This window comes from Protopterus annectens, chromosome 3.part0 (assembly GCF_019279795.1).
Source record: "Protopterus annectens isolate FY-2018-M chromosome 3.part0, PAN1.0, whole genome shotgun sequence".
In the NCBI taxonomy this organism is placed as follows: domain Eukaryota; kingdom Metazoa; phylum Chordata; order Ceratodontiformes; family Protopteridae; genus Protopterus; species Protopterus annectens.
The window spans coordinates 29,505,999-29,522,805 of record NC_056731.1 but is presented as its reverse complement, the minus strand read 5'-3'; the positions used below and the strand labels follow the sequence as shown (position 1 = coordinate 29,522,805).

The 16,807-nt window shown below is 40.2% G+C and overlaps 1 protein-coding gene across 1 annotated transcript in view; it reads left to right on the top strand.

Annotated features, from left to right (window-relative positions):
- Positions 1 to 16,807, top strand: part of ARMC3 (armadillo repeat containing 3) — a 926,167-nt gene that overhangs the window by 419,116 nt on the left and 490,244 nt on the right. The window contains exon 7 of the mRNA XM_044064561.1: positions 1,871 to 2,065. Coding sequence (XP_043920496.1) covers positions 1,871 to 2,065 — 195 coding nt within the window. The remainder of the gene's footprint in view (positions 1 to 1,870; positions 2,066 to 16,807) is intronic.

The window sequence follows — 16,807 nt, the reverse complement described above, 5'->3', positions numbered from 1 at the left end:
CACCAGGAAACTTTACCTTAGTAAGTGGAGGAGATTTTTAATCTGGGCATATGATAATGATCTCAATCTTTTCTCCACTCTGGTGGAAAAAGTTCTAGAATTTCTAACCCTTCTTTTTGATCAAGGGGCATCTGCCTCTACAGTTAAAGTCCAATTAACTGCCATTTCTAATTTCCATAATGGTTAGGGGGACCTTGTTCTAATTTCTCATAGACTATGTTAAGTGTTCCTCAAAGGAACACTGCTGTTGAAGCCTCCATTTAAAGACCCCCCCTGCCACCATGGGATTTGACCATTGTTCTCTAGTCTTTGGTGCTTTCTACTTTTGAGCTGTAGCAACATGCAACCTGAAGTTTCTTTCATAGAAAACACTTTTCCTCATAGCTATAACTTCAGCAAGATGAGTTTCTGAGATGCAGGCCTTATGGTCAAAATCCCCTTACTTAATTTTTCACAAGGACAGAGTTTCATTCGGAACCAGTCCATCCTTTCTTCCAAAGAGTCCAGCATTAATCAAACCATAGACTTGCCTGTTTTTTCCCCAGTTTTTCCAACAAAGGTGAGTATTGTCTATATTTGTTAGATGTTCACAGACAATTATCTTTGTATCTCAACAGAACTAAAGGATTTAGAATATCAGAAGAGTTTTATTTCCTTCTCTGGCCCAACTTTAGGGAAGTCCATTTCCAAAGTTACCTTGTCAAAATGTCTAAGAGATTGTATTACTTACATATATAATAAAAAGAATTTCAAATTACCTGTGTCTGTGAGAGTGCATTCTACCAGGTCAATGGCCACTTCAGCTGTTTCCATGAATGAAATATGCGCAGCAGCAATCTACCCTCATTCCCCCTCCTATGAATTCCTGGAGGAGTGAACTCTTGTCCTGGGTGCATTGTTAGGGTTCACCTTGGACATGGCTTCTTCATATGGGCTCATGGTTTTTGTGTTTTTTAACCAATTGTTTTTTCTGTGTGACCATTTTACTCATTGTTTTAGTTTGTTAGTTGGGATATTTTGCAGTCACCCTAATGTTTATGGACATCAGTTGGGTACGACAACCCTGTGTTTCCAAATGTGGGGTTTAGCTTTATTGGTCTGAAATTGCCCATAAATAGAGTCTGACAAGGAATAAATCTTAGGAAATGTATCGACTTTTCCTAAAGATATACCATCTAGGAGGGCATTTAAATGTGAGGGTAGTTACTGGAACTGTTGTTTAATGAAGTGTTGGAGACTGTGGTAATCCTAGATTAATGGAAGAATGTCACTATTGCACTTTACTTTCTTGTTACCAACACACAATGTAGTACTTAAGCCTATCAGTGACAGCCACAGATAACGTATTTATTTAGTATTATTTAGTTTTCAGACTATTCCTGACTATCGAACATTTTCTTTTTTGACATCTAAATGGATAAGTGGTTTCTCAGCTAAATAACAAGGGAGGCAAGGAACAACATTTGACAACATTCTGGGGGATGAACCCTAGTAAAATTGGATCTTTTCCTTCCTTGTAATGACTGAAATAGTGTCTAAATAAAACAAGGTCCTGCACAAAGCCTATGAGAGACTTCTGTCAGATAAAGATGAACAGAGCAATGAAAAGTACATTAAACAGAGTACTCTGTATGGTGCTGTATAGCGAGGTTTATAATTTACTGTAAATAAATGGTTGTTGTGAGCAAGGTTTGGCATTTGCGAAAGAGCTGGAAGAAACATAGAAGTACTTTGTTGACAGCTGAGTGGTTAGAAAATATTACTTATACTGAAGGTATACCTAATAGTACTGTATGTTTTGGCAAGGTTGTATAATATTTATGTAACGTGTATTTTCTACTTGATTTATTTACTAATTCTTGCATTGTAGGATTTCCAAACTCGTGCTGCAGTTCGTGAATTAAATGGAATTCCAGCTTTGCTAGAACTGCTGAAATCTGAGTACCCTATTATTCAGCAGCTTGCCCTGAAAACCCTGGTCATACTTACATATGATGTGGAGAGCAGAATAGTACTACGAGACAGTCAGGGATTGGACAAACTTATTGAACTCATGCAAGTTAAGGTAAAATGGCATACTGTGCACATTTCTTCATTATAACAACTAACCACAGTTGAAAAATCTGAGTTTTTTTTCATATTTTATTATTTGGTGCCCATCCTGCCATCTGCCATGTCTTGACACATCTGCTCTAGCTCCATTGCCACAGTGCCCTGACTGGCAGATGGCTAACTTTCCCCCAGACTGGGACCATTTTGTGTGGAAGGAATAGTATGAATTGTTGTAACTTAGGGAAGGGTAAGCAGATAGGAGATCAGGGAGTTCTGGTACAGTGCAGTGCCATCATTATGGTAGGTAGAGGCTTTTTGATCCTTGGCCTACCCTTTTCCCCAGCCTCCCATTGCTGAATGTGTAATAATGTCAATACTGTATATGAGTAAATCCTTTTACTCTTGCCGTTTTCCTGAGTATCATCCTCCTACATCCCCCTATACTGTTTATCTGCTTGGGCTAGTACTCCTGGCCTCTGCTAAGGCCTGTAGCCAGGCAGAAAAAAAGAAGACAGCTTCCTTTAACAGAAGGAGAGCTGATGTTTACCACTCAGTGTTTCTCCCTCCCTGCTAGCCCTCTGTCCCTCTGTCTGTTAAGTAAATACAGATTGCTAGTATTTCAGACATCACTGCTCCCCTTACTGCACTGGGCCAGTTTACTTGGTGTATTCTGAGTTTAAAAATTCCATGTTTCTGATATCTGGCATCTTTTTAACAAGAAAGTAACTATATACTGAAGTGATATTATTTGTTACTGATTTCTGCGTCACAGTTATTTCTGTCCCTTTTCATGTGGCACTGGGTAAGCTGTCACCTTTAGTAATGACATTATGTAGAAGGTTCAGCAGTGGTTCTTTGATAATGGTTTAATGTCTGTAGTTTAAAACTGTTACCTTTTCCTGAAAGGAAATATATTCAAGAATGGACTGCTCCACTGACAGATCTGTTATGGTTCATTATATCTGGTTGAAACTTAATTTATCAAACTATGTTTTAGTAACAATAACTGCAACAAGCTATTCACCAAGGCAGAATATAAAGAGAGCTAAGGCACATTTCAGAAAAAAACAAAATTGTGACTTTTGCCACAACACTTGCTAAGTATTTTCCTTTCTCTGTGATGTGGCAATGTCATTGGGGATGGGATTAGAGCTTCACACATATTGCCAGATCTTATTTTACTGAACAACAAGATATATAGAAAAGAGTAGGGGAAGTTCTCCAAGGCCCTGGCTAAATTTCTTTTAGTAGAATATAAATAACCACCTTGGGTTTCCTCTGAAAAGAGGTCACTAACCTAGTGGAACTAACCTGGTCAACAAGAGTTAAATAAATAAAATTTTGCTTATCTGCACACAGATTGCCAGATCTTGGTTAATGAAAAACAAGCTGCAAAACTGTTCTTTGATTATAAAAGTGCTGCTAAGTATCTGCCTTCTACTGAACTAAATATAACAATCACAAATACTGTGCAGTCCAGTTACTTGTGGAGTTACTGGAGGCATGCTCTCTCCAAATGGCACTAAAGAGAAGGATAGTGTCAACTTTGATGGCTTTTCAACTAGTAGTTTACAGCTGTTTCTCTCACCAGCTGTGTTTCAGTTATACTGGTATTGAATCTTTTATTCCTGTCACTGGACTGTTATTTGACATTATTGGGGTTTCAGATTGGATCCCTTCCTTATGGATGATGCTTTTCTGTGTTATGAATTGTGTCATCAGATGCTGTTTGTTCTTGGCTCCTTACTTCCTTGGGGAATCTTCCTGGAACACTTTCCTCCATAGGAGTCAGCGGGTCTCTTCATGGTCAACTTCCATACAGAAAGCTTTCAACTCAACTTCAGTCAACCCTAATATCTCCTTGATATCTTTCAGTTCCTCTAGAGTCATCCTTGACCTCTTCAGGATCAACCTCAATGCTGCTGGCTTCAACTTTACCTCTCCCAACCCTGAGATCCCATGGGATCAAAACATTCCTTCAGTATTGGTCTTACCTTTTACAGGTTTGACCACAAAGCTAACAGCTTCTAATTCTGCTGTCCCAGAGATCTACTTGGGCTGAAGGGTTTGATGTCCACCATTCAGTATCGACTTTGACCTTGATGCTTTCAGGGCTGATGTTGGTATCGATAGCTTTAGCTCTTGATCCTTCAGTACCAAAATCTTTGGAGATGACTTCGGATCCAGAGTGGTGAATGCAGTCCGAGTTTGTTTCCAGTGCAGCTTTGGCTCCACTGGTGCTCACTCATTCAGTGCTGACTGTTTTGGCCCTGCAGGTCTATGTGCACATGCCAGTGGATACCATTTCTTGGCTGTTTGTTGGTGCAGACACTGGACAAGTCAGTTCCACTCCAAGACGCTGTTGAGATAGGGTCTTTCAGTCGTACCTCAGCTGTGCTTCCTACAGACAGAGGACTTTTTAGGTTTATATTGCAGTTATTTGGGGCACCTTCTTCCCAGGTGAGTTCAGAAGATCCTCTTCTTTCTACCTTCAGGAACGGGCATTGGAAGAGGAACACCAAGGATCCCATTCAGAGTTTCTCTCCCCATATATGGATTTTGATGAAGGGGAGATTTCTCCCAAATGCTGTCCAGAGAACACCACCTTTAGTGAGATACTAGAAATGTGGTAGAGAGGATCTTGGCCCATGGACCCCACCTCTCCTGAGGAAGAAATCTATAAGTCCTCTCCCTCTCACCTTGTTGGTTGTACCCCTTGACAAGTTGGTAGATGTAGTGTGCAAAATGGCTTGGAAGGAGCCTGACATTAGTGAACCAATTCCTTGGAGACCATATAGAGTGCTGAAGATCCACAAAGATAGACATCATTGGAATAAGGGTCATCTTGTGGATTGCATAGCTGTCTCTGCTGTCACCAGGAAGGGTGTTTCTGAGGATGCACTAGGTTAGGGAAGCACATCTATATGTTTGTGGCATTCTCTATTAGATCTCTGATCTATATGGTATATATATAACTACTTTTCATGGGGAACCAGCAAACAAAGCTGTAGACAATCTGGAACAGTTGCCTGTGAGTGATATGAAGACTCAAAGACCCAGATGGTAACCATTTATTTTATATCATCACTCACTGTGCATCTGATTCCTACTGACACTGATATTGCAGCTCGAGTGGCTGGCTTAGGCCTAGCCAGGAGGAGACAGGCCTGGCTGCATTTAATATATTTCACAGACCATTTTAAGATGGTGTTCATCAATGATTCTTTTGATGGCTCCTCTTTGTTTAGGCAGAACATCAGAGAAAGACAGATGAAGTGTAAGCAAGACACTATCAACTGTTGGAGTCAGGTTTTCCATACCACAGAGATACTCTCAGGGGAATCAATAGGGTGCCAAAAACTTGTGGTTTTGTAGATCCAAGCAATCCCAATGTAGACAGCAGTATGATAGGGGTTCCTATGACAGAGGTGAATTCCAGTCAAGCTGCTACCCTAGAGGCAGAGGTGGTCAAATTAGCAAGGCTATAGGAGATCATTTTGGAGGATGTCTTTCCCACCACCCCAGTATGTGGTTGGCCATCACACCAAAGAAATGGATTAGGAATATCATATCCAGAGGCTACTGTATTCCCTTTTTTGAGATGCCCAAGAGCTTGTCTTGTCAACCTTCCACAGTGCCACCCCATCAAAGAAAGGCAGTTTAAAGCAAATTAAAACATTTCTCCAAGAAAAGGCCATCCAGCTATCTGGGAGATCTCATCGAACAGAAAGGGTCTGGATTGTACTCAATGTTCTTTTTGTGCCCAAAAACTTACAGGACCTCAGACCAGTTCTTGACTTTAATCAGTTAAATCAGTGTGTGAAGAAGGAGTTGGCCTAGATGGTTATGGTGTAATTAGTCCTGCCCTGTGTGCAGGCAAGTGATTAATTATGCTGTAGACTTCCTAGCTACATATTTGCATGTCATGATAGCAAAGGCATTGAGGAAAGTTCTGTGCTTCCAGAGTGGAGCAAGTCATTATTAGTTCAGAGCCCTCCCTTTTGACCTCACCACAGCCCCCTGGGTGTTCACCAAATGCATGGCTCCAGTCATAGCTCAAATGTGAGTATTAGGGGTAAGAATATTTCTGTATTTGGACGATTGATTCATAGTGGTCCTGACTATAGAATTACTGTTTATGGCAAGACAGGACTTTTTTCAGCTTTGTCTATTCTTGCTGATTCCGTCAATTTCACAAAGTCACAGCAGTTCACTGACCCCATCAGTTCTGTTTATTGGCTGCTTGTTAGATATGCTAGATCAGAGAGAAAAATTGCCACCAGAAAGGATTGCTGCAATAATAAGGGAAGTTCAGAATCTTCCTTATACGCAAGACATCCTCAGTTCTTGCAATCCTAAGAGTGCTGAGGCTCATGAGTGTCACTATTAAGACAGTTCCATTTGCCAGAGTAAACATGGGAATTCTTCAGTGAACAGTCAGAGAACAGTGGGATCGAAGCATACAACATGTGTTGAACAAAATCAGACTATTTATGTCATGCATGAGGAGTCTAAGGTGGTGGACAAGCCTTTCAATGGGTATACCCTTTATTTGCCCATCCCCATCCACCACAGCGGTCATGGATATGTTTGTCCTGGGGTAGGTGGCCATTATCAAAAGAGGATGACTCAGGGCACATGGATACAGACAGAGGCCAAAAGGCTCATCAACATACTGGAGGTGAGAGTGATCTTCTCAGTGCTGCAAGCATTTCAGGAACTGCTCCCCTAAGCTGTGATTGCATTGTACTTAAACAATATGTCAGTAGTGTGGAACATAAACAAACAAGAAGGAACAAGATCATATCCCCTCTGCAGAGAAGTCATGAGGGTATGGGAGTGGATCTTTAAGATGCACCAGTTTATTGGAGCATTGCATATACAAGGGACATTCAATGTGATTGCGGACAAATTAAGCAGAAAGGTACCGCTCTCCCATGAATGATTTCTCAACTAGAAAAGAGCTCAAAACATTTTTCAAAGGTGAGGCAGACCTTGCTGCTGTTTCTTCACTTCAGCCTTCAGTACCAAATGCAGACATTTCTTTCAATATTTTTCCTCTGGAGTGACAGAACCTAGGAGACCCATTCGCTCACAGCTGGCCCCAAAGTCTCCTTTATGCTTTCCCATCATTTTCTCTCATAACCAGATTTATCCAGAGAGACAAAGAGTTCAAAACAAAGGTAATTCTCATAGCCCCATTCTGGCCCTGCCACATATGTGTTTTCCTTGTTGTAGCCTAATCAAAAGAGAAGACACCCTCTACTAAAGCCACACAATCTGCTGCTTCACCCATCCAGGTTGCCTCACCTGGATATTCATTCTCTTCACCTGACTGCATGGTTAGTCCACTACCTGTAATGGTCAAGAATCCATCCTTTCCCAAAGAAAAAGTCAATCTGATCTCTGCCTCTCAAAAAAAAAAATCTACTCTTAAGATATATAGAGACAAGTAAAAAATGTTTTCCTTGAGGGCCATAGTTAGAGGTACTGGTGCTATGTCAGCTCTGATTTCTGAAGTCTGTACCTTTTTGGCTCATATATTCCAGGAAGTGGCCAGCTATTGCACAATCAAGGTCCATTTTGTGACCATTTTTCCCTTTCAAACCAGGTTTCCATCTTCTTCCCCCTGCACCGCCTCACTATTGCATGGTAACCCTAACCCCAACTGTAACCTTGCCCCTAACCCTGCACCTTATCTAAGAAAAACCCTTTCCTTAATGCTACCACTGCAAAAGATAGGCACAGACAATGGAACATGCACCAAAAAATATGTACAACACTAAAGCTTCTTTTCTTTTCTTTTCTTTCCAGTGCTGCTTCACTCTCTCCCTCTAAGAAGAAATAACATAAGTCCTCTTCTGAGTAGGATGAGGCAGATTCTGATACAGGTCAACATTCCCTGACCTACTCATCTCAGATTCACTCTCCAGGTCAAATGACATCAGATGAGGAGAGTACTTTATCCTCTGACCTGCATGTTGAGGAAATTTCCTTTGTGGAAACCATTGCAAAATTAATGCCACATTATGAATGGGAATCCAGACAAGTAGCTAATGTATAGCAAGATATTACAATGTACTGGAGGTTGGTACCCTTGCACATGCACCACTTCCTCCAGTTTTGGAAGCTTTTCTGGGTATATTTGCATCCAGTACTACTTCATCTGACTCTCATCCTCCAGCCCCCAAGAGATCTGATAGGTTCTATAAAGACTATGGAAATGTAAAATTCTTATAATAAAAATCTTTTGACAGACCTTTCTGCCTTTTCTAGTTCCACAGACAAGCCCTCTAAACTTTTACCTGTGGCTAATGCCCTCCCCTCATGCTAAGATAGCAAGGCCATGGACATATATGGAAAAAGGTTTACACCTCTTCCTTTCTGGCCTTCATAGCTTTGAATTAACAAACAGAAATGACTAAATACTTTTAGTCCATTAGGAGTGAATTGAGCAAAATCCTGTCTACCCTTGATGTGTCTGAAACAAAGCAGCAGGCTATTTCCATGGTGGATCAAGCTAAACAGGTAGCAGGACATAGTATTTAGTGCAATTATGATGCATTGATATGGGATCTGTCATCAGATTTGCATGGTTTCATTCTCAGTCCCTCCCTGAGAATATTAAAGCTACACATGTAGAAAGACATGGTATTTAGTGCAATTGTGATGCAGTGGAAGCTTCATCCAGGGTAGCTGATATGGGATCTGTCATAAGAAGATTTGCATGGTTTCATTCTAAGTCCCTCCCTGAGAATATTGAAGCTAAACTTTTGGATTTTCCTCTTAATAGGAATCTCTTATTTGGTCCTGATGGGGCAAACATATATAAATCTTTGTAAGAACAAGGGAAGATTATGTAGGATTTCAAATAAATATTCTCCATCTCTTTTCCCAGGTATCAGAGGAACTATCCAGCTAAGACCACTTTCTTTTCTTGCAGGGACCTTAGGTCTACAGAGAAGGGCAGAAATATGCTTGAAAGAGATTTCAGGATAAACCTACCAGAGACTCCAAGTCTGGGAAACCTCCTTTTCCAGACAAATCAACCTATTTTCTGGCACCGCCCCTGCCTTGGTCCATAACTCCCACTGTGAAAAAGACTAAACCCATCCCTTTCTGCTTGGCAGCTCATAACTTAAGACAAATTGGTCCTTGCACAATATTCAACAAGGCTACAAAATGACTTGGAAGGATATTTCACTTTTCAAAGGTATTCAGTCACTCCCTCTCAACCAGGTGCATTTCTTACCTTCTATCTTGCGGGGCCAACTCTTACTCAATCCCTCCCCCAAAAAAAACTCTGCTTTACCCCCAAAACTCAGACCCCTAACAAAGCATTTAAAAAATCTTTTCAGAAAATGGCACTGAAATTGAATTAGTTCACCATACTAAACTATTAGGAGTCATAACAGATAATAATCTTAAATTTGACCTCCACATCCAAAGCAATATCAAGAAAACCCGTCAAAATCTAGGCATGCTGTACAGTAACAACATTTTCTGAGCACAGCCACAAAAATTACTCTTGCCACAACCTACCTTCTGCCTTCCCTACAATATGGAGTTGCAATTCTAACCAATTTACAATCATGCATAAAAACAAACTTGAAAGCTGCTACTACAAAATTGCCAATTTACTACTAATTCATCCTCCTTTACCCATCATTGTAAACATCTGCATACCCTTAGCTGGCTGGAATTCCCACTCCACCTCTTCTGCATTACTTATAACAATGCATGAAATCATATGCAAACCATTAGCCTGCCCAGCTCTTACTCTTTAATCAACATTTATTTTCCTAAAAGAACTCTCATATCAGAAGATAAACAACTTATCATCATAAATAAACCAAATAAATCCCCTGGACAAATTCTATACTCATACTCAGTAGCAACAAAAATGGAGCCCCCTACCTCTAACTGCCAGAACTGTTTCTAACCTACCCACCTTTAAGTGCTCCCTAAAAGAATACTTTACTAAATCATGGACCTACTCCTGCACCAATCCTGGCTGAACCTACTCAATATACTTCATTCACCCCTATTCAGCCTAACTCACATCTCACAACCCTCTCCAACCTCCTACTCTACTCCTTTCCTTTGGTTTTCCCACTACCTTACCATATCCACATTCTCTCTCTGCAGACGTTTTCTCTACCTTTTTCTCTTTCCGCCCTACCCATCTAGCTACCTGAAGGTAACCTACCCTGCAACCTCCTTATAATCTTTTCTGTCATTCTTACCTTGTTATATAACCCTAATATGAACCTCCTCTCTCATACTAAGACCACTCAATTTCCCCTCACTGTCTCTAATCATGTAGTCTCTAATATCTCTTTGAAATATCTTATTAGAATTGTCTCAGGTGTCATTTGTCACATACTAATCTAACAAATAATATGGCTAATGTGTTTTTCTTCACATTTTTAATCCAACTCATGTTATTGTTTTTCATTACACTCTACTATGAAACATATGATGTTGCCAATCTTCATTTAATCCTTGACCTGTGGGTTTGATTCCGAATCTTGGAACTGACTCAGTCGTTACTGCAGCCTGCAAGAACCAAAAGCTCTCGAGCTTAAGTCCAATCCAGAATGCTTCTCTCCAATTTACTGCAGAACCAACGAAGCTTTCAGTTAACTGATATTACCAAAAATCTTGTTGTAAGAACGCTGGTCCACGGACTCCTGAAATGATGAAACCACTTGAGTTTAAAACCACCAACGAATGCAGACAACACTGAACATTGGCTTAAAAGGTCTCCATTTAATAATTGTTAAGCGCTTTCACTCACTGAGATGTGGGCTTCATCAGAACATCTCATTACAATTTTGTTACAGTTTAAATACTTCATTTTGGCGCCAAACTAAATGATACGTGTTTTCTTAAAGTGATAAGTGCACCAAAATTACATCACAGTATATATACTGTTACGTTGTAATGCATAAATATATTCCTATACAAAAAATGTTTTAAATACTTTAAAATGTTAAATCCAAACACAAATCATCACACATTATAAAAGGCATACTTTAAATATGCCCTTGAACTACTCTCTGAGTAATTTTTAACTAGTCACTAAATTGAAATACTTATGTCTTGAACCCAGATCCATGTACGAAATCATTCGGTACATCAAATACTCCTATTATTTCATGTGACTCTTTTGCAAAATGAATAAAAAAAATCACAACAATAAACTTGCAATAAAAAACTTTGCAATAAAAACTTTGCAATAAAAAACTGTACAATAACAGAACCTGTGCATTAAAAAAACATTACTATTGTGCAACTATACTTCTATTTGCCAATGGCAAAGTTTATATCGCTATATAGTAGTTAAAACACTGTTATTGCATTAACTACTTCCTTACTAATAGGGGTTTGATAGGTATATGGTCGTTGAGACCTGGTAGGGTGGATGCATCTGTGTATAATTGCCACCAAACTTCTTTATACCCTAAGGTGGCCTTATGATTACCACCTCTAGGATCTGTTGTAATATTTTCCAAGATGACAAATCTAAAACTATGGTTATCCCCACACTTCTCTGTGTCTATAAAGGGCATTGTTTATATCCTTTCTCCTGATACTGTATAGGTGATCATAAATATGTTTTTTGGAACTTCTCTCAGTTTTCCCTATATAATATCCTGAGCATATCGTACATTTTGCCAAATATATCACAAATTTGGAATTACAATTGCCTTGTTGAAACCTAATTCTAGTTTTGTTATTATTATTTAAAATAATCCCTTCATCTTCCATTATTACCTGACATTGGTTACAACATCCGCATTTCTTAGTGTGCTTCTTGCAATAATCTATATTTCTCTTTACTGTCCCTTGTTCCAAATACATTTTGATATTGCCGCCCATTTTATACACAAATAAAGGCTTAGGTCCTATAATATTCACTATTTCTTGATCAACCATCATAACATTCCAATTACTGGTCATGATGTTCATAACCTTGTTGGTGAATGGTCCATATTCCAAAATGCATGCTCGATGAAAAGCAGTGTTAGTGGAACTCACCAGTTCTACTCCTTTAGATGTGTCTTCCTTCCTATTAGCTCCCAATAATGGGGTTTATTTGATTTGGCTGATAAGAAGACATAAAATGTTTACAACAACAATTGTAAAAAGATAAAAAGAGACATAGAACAGTTTAGCAGTGGTTCTGCATACCACTGGGATGATAACAAAGGAGAAAGTGATAACAAACACAAGCCGTTTAGTGTCAGGAATAACAACAGGGGCAGAAATCCTCCATATGAGGTAACAGACACCTATCACCAAGATAACAGATTACATTTTCAAAGAGGTTGGAAACAGGAACAACATACAGATTGGAAAAAGGAAGGGAAATGGAGGAAAACCAACCCATACCAATCGTATGGCAAGAATTTCACTGGGGGGAAGGGAGATTCAAGGCATTGGTAGAGGAGACCTCAGATATGACCAGTGACAACTGTCAGAAAGGAAATGGTCAGGGTATTACCAGGGATGGTATTATATTATATAGGGAAAACTGAAAGAAGTTTCAAAAAACATATTTATGATCACCTATACAGTATCAGGAGAAAGGATATAAACAATGCCCTTTATAGACACATAGAGAAGTGTGGGGATGACCATAGTTTTAGATTTGCCATCTTGGAAAATATTACAACAGACCCTAGAGGTGGTAATCATAAGGCCACCTTAGGGTATAAAGAAGTTTGGTGGCAATTATACACAGATGCATCCACCCTACCGGGGCTGAACGACCATATACCTATCAAACCCCTATTAGTAAGGAAGTAGTTAATGCACTAACAGTGTTTTAACTACTATATATCGATATAAACTTTGCTATTGGCAAATAGAAGTATAGTTGCACAATAGTAATGTTCTTTTTAATGCACAGGTTCTGTTATTGTGCATTTTTCTATTGCAAAGTTTTTATTGCAAAGTTTTTTATTGCAAGTTTATTGTTGTGATTTTTTTTTAATTCATTTTGCAAAAGAGTCACATGAAATAATAGGAGTATTTGATGTACTGAATGATTTCGTACATGGATCTGGGTTCAAGACATAAGTATTTCAATTTAGTGAATAGTTAAAAATTACTCAGAGAGTAGTTCAAGGGCATATTTAAAGTATGTCTTTTATAATGTGTGATGATTTGTGCTTGGATTTAACATTTTAAAGTATTTAAAACATTTTTGTATAGGAATATATGTATGCATTAGGACGTAACAGTATATATACTGTAATGTAATTTTGGTGCACTTATCACTTTAAGAAAACATGTATCATTTAGTTTGGTGCCAAAATGAAGTATTTAAACTGTAACAAAATTGTAATGAGATGTTCTGATGAAGCCCACATCTCAGTGGGTGAAAGTGCTTAACAATTATTAAATGGAGACCTTTTAAGCCAATGTTCAGTGTTGTCTGCATTCGTTGGTGGTTTTAAACTCGAGTGGTTTCATCATTTCAGGAGTCCGTGGACCAGCGTCCTCTCCAATTTACCTCAGATCTCGTTTGCCACTTCCTGTACCAGGCATGTCACCAATTTGCTCGTGAGCTAAGTGTTATTTTCTTGTTGTATTTCAAATTTTTGGATTTACATTTGGTTATTTTATTTCTTTATATCGTTTTTTGATCTTTCTTTCTACAACCTACCAATTTTTCTCCGATAACTTTTACTTCTCTCTATCTTTCTCTTATGCACTTTGGTGTATTCTGTGCTACCATTGTTGGTAGTCCTTATTTCTTTCCCCTTTTTCTATTAAAAAAAAAAAGAAAGAAGTAGTTGTAATTTTTGTTTGTCCTTCTACACTCTATATTCTTTCCTATGACTGCTGGTAGCTTTCTGTACCTTTTGGTACTTCTTTCTGCTGTTGTTGGTAGCCACTTCCTCTCTGTCTACTTATTAGGTTTAATTTGGCTGTGTGTGTGAGTGACTTGGTTATTGAAATGATGGCCAACAAACGTAAAGGCACCTCCAGTTTTAAGAAATGTCAGGAGTGTGGCCATAAAATGTCCAGTTTTGATAGGCAGTCTCTTTGTGTCGATTGTCTGGACCTGGTGCATTTGCAAGAGGATTGTTCTTTTTGTCATGCTTTTAGTCACCAGGCCCTGGTAGAAAGGAAGAATAAATTGTTATTAAAGGGGATTATAAAATCTTACTTTGAGGAGGCCTTTTCTGGTCTTTCTAGCAAAGCAAAATGGATGTTTCTTTCCCTTCCTTTTCCTCATCTTCAAACCTTGACAAACCTAAAAAGAGGAGCCAATCAGTGCCAGTTTCTCCCTCGGCACTGACAACCAAAAAATTTAGAACTTTGGTTCCCTATATCACTGCAGAACTGACAGTGACAACAAAGTATATTTCAGTCCAAAAGTGTCTCCTCCATTGCCGAAGTTATCAGCGCAGATCTTAGACCAGTCCATGAAGCCGACAGCCTTGGTGCTGTCTCCCATTTCGGCACTAATATCTTCGGTTCCAACTGAAAGCACTGAATTTTCTTTATTGGATAGACCTAGGACCAGATACTCCCCATCCATGAATCCCTTTGCTGATCAGTTACCCACCCCTTTTTGGAAAGACCAAAATCCCCCTCTATCCAGTCAGTTTGTTTCACCAAGAGTCTGACAGAAATGCATGTGTTGAAGTTGGTAGATCAGCTCCTTGTGGCAAGGGGACTTGCAGGTGTGTCCTTGGTTTCAGCCCCGTTGGGTGTCAGAACCCTTTCTTCTTTGACCCCACCTCCTTTTCCTCCTCTAACCTCCTCTGAGGCCTTGGAGATCCCAGCTCTGAGTTTCCCGGTGCTGACTGTTTCGGTTCCAATAAGATCTTAACCTCTGGTTCCATTTCTACCCTGAATTATTTGGCTGTGTTGGATCTGAAGAATTGGGGTCATGGCTATGCTATCGATTATGAGGGGCGGGACTCAACTCTTTTTTTCTCAGAGCCATCTCTGCACCTCAGGGCTTTGGCACGCATTAGCTCTTGCTTTGGCCTGGAGCAGTTTCTTTGGACTGAGGAGTGATCACAGTTCCAAGGCAATCTTTCTCAGTTCCAGTCTCCCTTCCTTCTTCGGGGGTACCAGCTTTCCAGGCCATGGAGAGGGCTCTGTCCACTGTGACCATCCATTCAGCTCCTCACCTGTCAGAGCAGTTCCCCGATCCTTCCCCTTGTCCAGAGCGTCCTCCAATCCCAGCATGTGGACAGTGACCACCAAATCCGCAGGAGGCACCTATTCAGGTTTTCTCCTCTTCTGATACCTCCTCAGATCATCCCACTGAGGAGGTTCATCAGAAGATGAAGTGTAAGAGGAAACACTTAGATTCCCCAGAACAATCCATAACAGAGGACACAGATTTTGGTGAAGGGGAGGGTTCCCCATTGTCACCCCTGGAAGATGTCTCCTTTGGAGACATCCTTAAGATCCTTAAACAGAGGGGTGGCTGGATGTCCCAAAAGTCCTCTTCAGAGGAATCAGTGTACCTGCTGGCCTTCAGAGCTTGACGATCTACCACTTGGGTTACTCTGTCTGCTGATGAGCTCATTAAGTTGATCTTACAGCAAGTGCAGAAGGCTCCTGACACCATAGAACCTATTCTCAAGAGGCCACATAAAATTTTAACTGCATCAGAGACCATCAGCTTTGGGCAAAGGGATTGCTGGTAGATGCCATGGTGGTAGCAATGGCCACAAAAAAGAAACTGGCAGAGGAAAGTTCCAGTATCCATCCTCCCAGTAGAGAGTCTCAGTTGATGGATACATTTGGAAAGCGGGTTTATGCTTCATTGACCTTTGCATTATGGTCTTTGAACTTTATGGCACACTACACTAGACTCCAAAGGGATCTGATTAAGGAGTTATCAGATACAATGACAGGAGCTGTGCCTGACAAAGTCCAAGATAAGCTTGCTTCTCAGTTGGCCACTCTAGAGTACATTTCAAATTTGTTTCTGAGGCTCATAGCACATGCAGCCGAAGGGACGACTAGAGCAGTGGGATCAGGCGTAGCCATAAGGAGACATGCCTGGATGCATTTGTGTGAATTTGTGGAGCCATTCAAGTCTTCAGTTGTCAATGCCTCCTTTGAAGGATCATCCCTTTTTGGCTCTAAAATTCGAAAAACGTCCAGGTGTGAAAAGGATGGAAAGACCCTTTCTCCAGTGGGCGTGCGTTTTTCTACTTCTTAATGGTCCTTTTCGAGGAACCAGAGGAATGGGCAAATGTGGTTCAAAAAGTCCCAAGGGCCTTTCCAGGACACACGTGGCAATGGCTCACCCCGGGGGCAAAGGGAGGAGCTTTAATGGAAGATGCCATCCAAGCGGCAGAAGTGGCCCACAAAATCAAGGTTCCAGAGATATTTTTCCTGGTAAACCCTAAGAACACTCCTGAAAGGAGGCCTGATTGCCTTCTTCTGGAGGCAGTCATGGGACACTTATGCTTGCACCAACATGACTGGCTTCAGATAACTTCCAGTGTTTGGGTGCATAGGATTATAACCAGTGGCTACTCTATACCCTTCCTTCTTCCTCCCCACAGGTGCAGAAAAATTCCCAACATTCCACCTAGTCAGTGAGAACCAGCAGTACTAGAAATTCAAAAACTGCTAAAAAAAAAGAGTCATCCAAGAGGTCCCACCAGACCAGAGTCCAGAGTTTACTCAAGGTTCTTTTTAGTGTTAGAAAAGACAGGGGACTGGAGACCAATTTTGGATCTAAGTGTTTTGAACAAATCAGTTC